Raw genomic sequence first — 9,188 nt, 5'->3', positions numbered from 1 at the left:
TTCAGCAATTTGAGCTACAGCAGCTCATCTGTTGGATCGGACCAGCCTTCGTTCACAATGGATTTAATGAGCCACTTTTGATAGATACTGACCACTACACACCGGGAAAAGCCAGGAAGAGCCCACAAGCGCTGCAGTTTTGGAGATGCTCCAACCATCACAATTTACACCTTTTCAAACTCACTCAAAAGAGTCTAATTCATTCCAAAAGTGTTAATTGGCGATGCAGGATAATTTCATGTCACCAGAAGGCAAACAGAAGATTGTAGCTTTGTAGTCCTTCAGTTGTACCTTTGATATAATGCTCAGTCAATTTGGATTTACATTAGGTGTGGCTATATTTATAATGACAAACAGGGCATACAGTTTTATTATACTTGGTAGAAGTAAATTTTCTAAACGGCAAAAACAGACTTTGCACTGCACTGCATCTGTATCAGTGATGAAGTGTTTCATGATGCCAGAACATCATTTCATTTTGGTGGTGGTGAAACACGCCTCTGTCAAAGCTTTGGTCTTTGATCACTTTATGCATTACTTCATTGCACCAAAGTACTAAGTTATGATTTGCATTAAGTGCAAGTGGAAAACCCGAAATTTGACACTGTTTGTTTTAAACTACTTTTATTATACAATTTATGATCATCATTAGAGTCTGACTCACAGTTCAAGTGGCTATTAATTTTAAGACATCCCTTAGATCAACAAATATATACTTCCATTTACATTTATGGCATTTGGCAGAAGCGCTTATCCAAAGTGGCTTACAACTGAACAGTTAGTGGTTAAGGGCATTGCAGAAGAGCCCAGCAGTGGTAATGAGATTTAAACTCCTAACTTCGAGACAAAGTCTAATGCCTTAAAAACACTGAGCTACCACCTCCAAATTCCTATATCTCCTTAGATCGCTCTAAATAAGACAATGATTTAGATCTTTGGCTCGTATCTGCTCTCAATTACAAGCAAATCTAGGGGATCTTGTTTAAGTTATAGAGGCCTGAGCTTGCAGCATTTTGTCTAATGCGAAATAAGTTGGGGATGTATAAGAATGAACGAGAGAGAGTCTAAACCCAATTTGATTACCAGTTTAGATGGAGGTGAGGGTCAACGATCAACAGCACTTTAATCAGGAGCAAAAGCAGCACAAGAGCACATCTAGGATTCATGTAAACTATACTGTTGGGTCAGCACAGTCTCAGTAGCCAAGTTTAAAAAGACATACAATGAGTTTATTTAAGTCAGTAGTGAATTTGGAACAGTCATTGTTATTGTAATCTAAGGTTACAGCATTAAAGTTTCTATACAGAGATAACAGTGGGAGTTAGATGTGTACACTCCAAAAAACAAAACAAACAAAAAAAAACCATATTCAATAATAGTACAAAGAAGTACTTTACAATCCCTGTCATTTAAAATTCTAAAAAGCCCTTTTTGGATAAAAAAAAATTGCTAGTTAATTTGCCCCAATATTAATACAATCATTATAAAATACATTTCCAAAAAAATCATTATAAAATAAAAATCATATATACAAACTTCTATACATATATGTGTATATATATTGGAAAAATGGCATGGAAAATGTTTAAAGTATTCTGATTATGGGAGGATCTCTAAGCTCTGGAGTAGTTGGTCAGGTCTTGATAAAGTCACATAGGTGAAAAAAGCAAGACCAAAGATCTAAAAACCAGCTGACAATAACATATATTCTAATCCTGCAAAACTCCTGCATGATGATGCCAGAAAGGTCAAGTCATGATTTGTTCATTTTAGCCACATGCCTCACCAGACAGTATTATTTAACAGGCCTACAGATGTGTGAAATGGATCAGACAATGTACTTGGCACTACCAGCTGGTCTGAGGCTTTGACTAATAATTGGTAAGAGGAGGAAGCATTAAAGGAGCGAGTCCCCGGACAGGCCAACTCTCTTTCAGTGTGTGTGAAGATGATGAGGGAGTTGGTATGAACTCTTGGTTTTATCGCACCTAGAGTTTAGTAAGGCCAATTCGAATTCACCCAAGCCCAGTGTCTGGAGTAGTGCCAAAGTTTCTGTCTGATATACTGCCATTCTCACTGAACAATCCCTGAATCAATGGACGTCTGCTTCCTTGTGGCTTTTGGAGGAGGAGGGGGTGGAGTTTTACTCGGCAGCGGAGGAGGCAAATGCTTTAGGGGGAACGGGACAGAAAAAAAAAACAGAGGATTAGATATAATAGTTAGAATTTATTCGTGGCATGTAATAAGCACTTCATTTTGAATATTATACCTCCTGTTTCTGAGGCATGTAAAGCAACAAGATGTTTCACCTCAGCACAGAATGTTCCTATAACACCATTTAGAATAAAATTTTTCTTAACATTTTCCAAATAGATATTTGTTTTAATACATATTTAAATATAATTTGCTGCAGTGAACAGAACAGTAAGAACGGATATTTATTGCCATGGTTTTACCTGGTAATGTGGACAACAGGGACGTAGAGCTTCAAATTTACCATAAAATCCACCCAAAAGGGGATTTTTCACAGAACACAAAGTGACACCAATCTAGTATTGGTTATAACTATACCTCACACCACGTCACTTCTATTCATTTTCACTAAATAACATGCAAATGTTGGACTGCATCTCCGAACTATCTGGTGCAGCTGGTGACCAAGGGTACAGTCAAAGTTGTTCTGCCATCCAAAGCTGTGAATAACTATTGAGCAACTGTGCCAAGCTGCGTGAAAGACTTCAGCATGTGACATCCCTGTTTACTAGCACCTTCCAAGCTGTCAATAAAAAGCATGTGAACAATATTACTCGGGCTGCGTTCTTGCGTCTGCGGAGCATCAGCCGTCACCCTCGCATCCAATTCCACAGATATTCTTGTACATCTTTTGTTTGGGTTACCTCACAAACTTCTTCATAAACTTAAATTGGTCCAGAACTCACTGCCGAGATAATAATTAGAACCTTGCTCCTCATATCTCTCTGACTTGCTAAATACTTACATTCCAAAGCGTGCTTTTAGATCTTCATCATCTGTTTTCCTTATTGTACCTTCGTTCGCTTAGTCACTACGGTGTTTAGGGCATTTAGCTGGGCTGCTCCACATCTTTGGAACTCTTAATATATACGAGAAAGTGTCTGTCTGACCACTTTTAAATCATGCCTTACAACTCATCAATTCAGAGTTGATTTTTCTGAACAATTTTAACAGTTAAACAGTTGTTGGTTTCCTTGAGTTTATTATGATCACTCAAATGTACGGTCTCCTTGAGTGTTTTGAAAGGCGCCTTTTAATAAAATAATAATGATAATAATAATATAATGCTAACAGTCTATCACCCTGAACCTTCTTTATATTCTACAAGGAGAACATCATGCCTCCTACTGGTGTGAGGATGGAGACCATCAATGGTCAGCCGTAGCTGAGTTGGGTTCTTCATAACCTTGTGGAACGCTGGAATCCAGGTGTTAAATGTGTCTTACTGTGAGCACCAGTTAATGAAGTAGTAGTAGCCTTTTTCACATATATACAATAGGATCAGCTTGTTAGGAAGCTGGGGTCAGAGCATGGGGTCAGCCATAATACAACATTCTTGCTTGGTCCTTGCTCATTTGACAGTGGTAGTTTGGCAATGCTGGAGCTTGAATACTCAACATTCTGATCAGTAAACCAGAGCCTGGACCATTGGTCAGTGTTGTAGGGCTCAATGAGTGAGTTACAGGAAAGAAGCATTAAAAGGGAAGGTTTTTATTGTGTCACTTAATGACTTAAAAAGGAAGTATCTGTGCACTAGAGGATTGCAACAGTTTATAGTTGAAGTTTGCTAGTTGTGCTAGCAGTAGGCTAACAACATTTTTTATGATTTGCCCACCTTTGAGGAGGCATCAAGAAGCCAGTCTGTACATACTGTAGGTGAGTTTTTAGTTCTTATGGTTAAATAAGAAGCACTTTATGAAGCTGAGATGATGATTATGCTCTGTATGTGTTAGGCTAAGACACTATTTCCCCAAGAGAAATTGAGGATTGAGTATTAGCTGTCTCTATGCAGGAGTCATGATACTAGTTGTCCTTTGAAGACACATGAATCAAGGCAAGTGGTCAAGCACTACAAGCAATAACACAATTAGAAATGTGCACATATAGCATGTTACAGAGAGAATTTAATATACAGTGGGTACGGAAAGTATTCAGACCCCCTTAAATTTTTCACTATTTTTTTATTTTGCAGCCATTTGCTAAAATCATTTAAGTTCATTTCTTTTCCTCATGAATGTACACATAGCACCCTATATTGGCAGAAAAACACAGAATTGTTGACACTGTTGCAGATTTATTAAAAAAGAAAAACTAAAATATCACAAGTATTCGGTCCTAAGTATTCAGACCCTTTGCTCAGTATTTAGTAGAAGCCCCCTTTTGATCTAATACAGCCAGGAGTCTTTTTGGGAAAGATGCAACAAGTCTTTCACACCTGGATTTGGGGATCCTCTGCCATTCCTCCTTGCAGATCCTCTCCAGTTCTGTCAGGTTGGACGGTAAACGTTGGTGAAAAACTATTTTTAGGTCTCTCCAGAGATGCTCAATTGGGTTTAAGTCATTGCTCTGGCTGGGCCATTCAAGAACAGTCACAGAGTTGTTGTGAAGCCACTCCATCGTTATTTTAGCTGTGTGCTTAGGGTCATTGTCTTGTTGGAAGGTAAACCTTCAGCCCAGTCTGAGGTCCAAAGCACTCTGTAGAAGGTTTTCGTCCAGGATATCCCTGTGCTTGGCCGCATTCATCTTTCCCTTGATTGCAACCAGTCGTCCTGTCCCTGCAGCTGAAAAACACCCCCACAGCATGATGCTGCCACCACCATGCTTCATTGTTGAGACTGTACTGAACAGGTGATGAGCAGTGCCTGGTTTTCTCCACACATACCGCTTAGAATTAAGGCCAAAAAGTTCTATCTTGGTCTCATCAGACCAGAGAATCTGATTTCTCACCATCTTGGAGAACTCCATGCAGGTTTTCATGTGTCCTGCACTGAGGAGAGGCTTCCGTCGGGCCACTCTGCTATAAAGCCCCACTGGTGAAGGGCTGCAGTGATGGTTGACTTTCTACAACTTTCTCCAATCTCCCGACTGCATCTCTGGAGCTCAGCCACAGTGATCTTTGGGTTCTTCTTTACCTCTCTCACCAAGGCTCTTCTCCCCCGATAGCTCAGTTTGGCCGGTCGGCCAGCTCTAGGAATGGTTCTGGTCGTCCCAAACGTCTTCCATTTGAGGATTATGGAGGCCACTGTGCTCTTAGGAACCTTAAGTGCAGCAGAAATTTTTTTGGAACCTTGGCCAAATCTGTGCCTTGCCACAATTCTGTCTCTGAGCTCTTCAGGCAGTTCCTTTGACCTTAATGATTCTCATTTGCTCTGACATGCATTGTGATCTGGAAGGTCTTATATAGACAGGTGTGTGGCTTTCCTAATCAAGTCCAATCAGTATAATCAAAAATTTCTGGACTCAAATGAAGGTGTAGAACCATCTCAAGGATGATCAGAAGAAATGGAGAGCACCTGAGTTAAATATATGAGTGTCACAGCAAAGGGTCTGAATACTTAGGACCATGTGATATTTCAGTTTTTCTTTTTTAATATATCTGCAAAAAGGTCAACAATTCTGTGTTTTTCTGTCAGTATGGGGAGCTGTGTGTACATTCATGAGGAAGAAGAATGAACTTAAATGATTTTAGCAAATGGCTGCAATATAACAAAGAGTGAAAAATTTAAGGGGGTCTGAATACTTTCCGTACCCACTGTATGACTAGAACTAAAGAAAACACAGTGGAGGCAAAGTATACGCCTCTATCAGAAATATTAAGATTATAATCATTTCTTTTTAACCACAAAAGAATACTAAAGGGTAATAGATGGAATAGTGTGTTCCAGTTCAAAAAAGATGAGTGAATGAGTGAGTGGAGATTAATATGGTAAGGCAGAGGTGAAGATAGACACCACTGATAAACACACCAAATCAAGGTGGAAAAAAATCAAGTCAAGCGGAAACACAAAGTAAGAAAACAATGCATGGTAATGAATGAGTATTAAGCAGCAATTCATATATTCATCTATTGCGTCCCAGTTCTCCACATACAGGGCAGGCTTTGTGTTCAGTAAAGTTTTCAAGCCAGTTAACGAGTAGGCAAAGGTCAGATACATACTTAGTGTCACTCTTTGTCAAACCCCTGCTGCCAATTACCATTTAGAATTTCCAAAAACAATATTAAACCCTGTGTGTTGGTTTCAAAGTGCATATGATGGTTTCATTAAGGTTGGAGAGTGTTTGTGCATGCTCATGGGTTTTACCCGCTGATGTAGAGGAGGAGGAGGTGGGGTGGTTGGGCTGGCCAGCTCTGGGTTTTCCATCAGGTTTCCATAATCACCCATATTGCTTTTGATTGGCAGAGGAGGTGGAACCTCACCATAGCCTGTTCCATTCAGTTCTAGGTCTGTCACACACACAATGTACAGGCAATACTAAAATTAACGTTATTAAAATGCACAGTTTATATGATAGATATGTTATACAGCACATCAAATCTATGTAGGCTGAATTCTAGAAATATTAAGTAACCAGCTTATTACACTAACAATGTGTTCATAACTGTTTTATTAAAACCAAAAACAGCGTCACATAGTGGGAAGGCACACATTATTTTATTATTCACACAGAAATTTCACAGTGAAGATGATGACACACAACGCAACGATATCCTTAGACTGAGTTTTTTTTTTTAAGGAACAACAAAGGAGAACAATGAGCTTTATAAAAGATGCCGTTTCTATCAATTCTATCACTTGCATAAGTCCAAAAAAAGAACAAGAAATGTATTTGAAACAGAAGTGGGTTATCGCTCAAACATGTAAAGAGATTTTTCTTCAGATAACGTCTATACAAACTAAATAACTGGGGCAAAAGTGACATTCTGTATATAGCAATCTAATTCGATTCGTGCAACTTGGATGAAGAAAAAAAAAGGCCACTATTAAATTAAACTTACTGGAGGAGGAGAGCAGGCTGAAGGTGAGCTTGACCCTTGGAGTGATAGGAGGAGGAAGGGTAGAAGAGGTCTGTTGTACACCAGGTCCTGGGGACACAGAGAGCCTCTTATCTCCCATTACGTTCACCACCTGACTCTTTGGTCTTTGGGGACGCAGTGGACTGATCTGAAAACAGGAAAGCAATCGCTGAATTAGAAATACTTATTAATATAGGGTCTTGAAAATACTCTATTACTAACAATAATAGTAATTTTTTTTCTCAAACCCGTTCAAGATTTATCAACTGTAAAACATCAAGCTTCTAATTTATAGCTGATTATTTAATTCTGCGGCATAATATTTTGACTATTTATTGCAGAGCATTTTACTTCTGAACCTTCCACACAGAGAACATATTAGGTTATACACCTACTCATTTTCGAGTTGAGATTTTGATTAACACAACTCAATTCCACTCAAACAGGCTAATAAAAATAATGACTTTGATGATGGTGGATTCACTCGTTAAGCTTCAAGGACCACAGCAATACAAATAATAGCAAACTCATGAATTGACTGAGTTTAACTCTGCAAGGTTGCCAGGTGCTGTTCTCGATTTTGAAAGCACAACACCCACATCATGCACTAGAAAGCATTAGCTAAGTATTCTTTCTCTGACCGTCTCAGACAGGATGACCGCTTCAGCCGGCTGCATGGGAATGTCTGTGGCCCTCAGTTCCTTGTCGAATAGATCTTGGTGTTTGCTGTTTCTTTTTTCTTTTTTCTTCTCCTTCTTGTCTTTTTCAGGATCATCTCGGTCCAGCTTGTCCTGAGACTTAAAGTGCTGCTTCTTTGGCAGGAGGGGTTCCAGAGCAAAGCTAGAGAAAGTCAGAAGTGAAAAATAAGAAATTTGGGTCGGCAGGTGGGTGGTTGAGACAGAAAAAGGATCAAAGTACAGAAATGAATAGGAAGATGGAGTACGAGGTAATGGAGAGGATGAAAAAAAAAAGGAGGAAGGACGGTGACAGTCTCAGCATGGACATTGAAGCAATTTTTAATATCATAGTTCCATCTGTAAAATGGAGAGCAAATGGAAAAATGCACCTCTTACAGTTGGTCTGTACCTAACATAAATGCTACAAAATAGGGATATCAAATTTTTAGCAATGGCAACCTGGTGTTTACAGATGAGGAACAAATTAAAGTGCAAAATTGTTTTGCTGTGGTACGCAGTTATATGATTCAGGCCACTGTAGGGAAACTTGAGCTGACAAAACATTTCTATCCTGATGGGCATGGTCACGTCCTGGGTAACTCCTCACCATTCACAATAGTGCCGTCGTTTGACACTTTCTTTACAAGTGTACACTAAATATATTTCAGGTGGCTGAAACAAAACCAATATTGTGTGGTTTTTTTTTTTTTTTTGCCATCTCTCTGTGAAGACTCTACAGTAATAGAGCCATTCACTGATAATGCTATTTACATTAGAATGAGCAACTTATAATTCAATATAAGACCAGTTTTTAATCATCTGACTGAATGAATACATTTCCCCTAAAGTGAACCTTTCACACAGTCAGAGTTGCATATATTAGCAGTGAAATAGATCAACACATTAAGTGAGCAGCCAGGAACTCTTAAAAAAGTAATGTTTTTAGAGGGATTTCATCAGTGGATGGTTCTGTCACACCTATCAAAACTATAAACCAAGCTCATCTAAATACTTGCAGTTAGTATCCATGTCTAGAACAAAAAGCTGAATGGCTGTCTAAAACACATTTACCAGGTCAACAACGCTTCTCACGAACCCAGTACTGCCTCTCATAATTGGTAAGTGCTGGTTCTGGATTGAGCGAATCAGACTCCTTCAACCATAAGGATTAACCGTTCAAATAAAAGAGCATGTGGTGCAATGCCCTTTGCTATTAAATACCAGTGGAGGGCATCACTGATGAGTTCACACTCTCCAAACATGGGCTAATTAATCCTTCAGGCCCGCAATACAGTGCCCGCTATGCAGGACTGGCAGAAACCTCTCAGTATGTCTCTCTCATACATACACTTTAATCCTTCTGACATACATTTCCTAAGAATACATCCATAGATATACAATACAGAAGACAAGACTCCAAAAACACAACCACACACACACACACACACACCTCACTGACCCTG

General features: G+C 39.1%; 1 protein-coding gene across 2 annotated transcripts in view; it reads right to left on the bottom strand.

Moving 5' to 3' along the window:
• Window positions 1-1,207: 1,207 nt before the first annotated feature.
• dock1 (dedicator of cytokinesis 1) overlaps window positions 1,208-9,188 on the bottom strand; it is a 291,553-nt gene continuing 283,572 nt past the window's right edge. For both annotated transcript variants that reach the window (XM_083556371.1, XM_083556372.1), the window contains exons 49-52: window positions 7,690-7,888; window positions 7,031-7,196; window positions 6,336-6,478; window positions 1,208-2,169 (exon numbers count right to left, since the gene is read on the bottom strand). In XM_083556371.1, coding sequence (XP_083412497.1) covers window positions 2,074-2,169; window positions 6,336-6,478; window positions 7,031-7,196; window positions 7,690-7,888 — 604 coding nt within the window. In that variant the 3' untranslated portion in view covers window positions 1,208-2,073. The remainder of the gene's footprint in view (window positions 2,170-6,335; window positions 6,479-7,030; window positions 7,197-7,689; window positions 7,889-9,188) is intronic.

The sequence above is a fragment of the Silurus aristotelis genome (genome assembly GCF_946808225.1).
Source record: "Silurus aristotelis genome assembly, chromosome: 12".
NCBI lineage: Eukaryota > Metazoa > Chordata > Actinopteri > Siluriformes > Siluridae > Silurus > Silurus aristotelis.
This window is presented reverse-complemented; position numbering and strand designations above follow the sequence as displayed.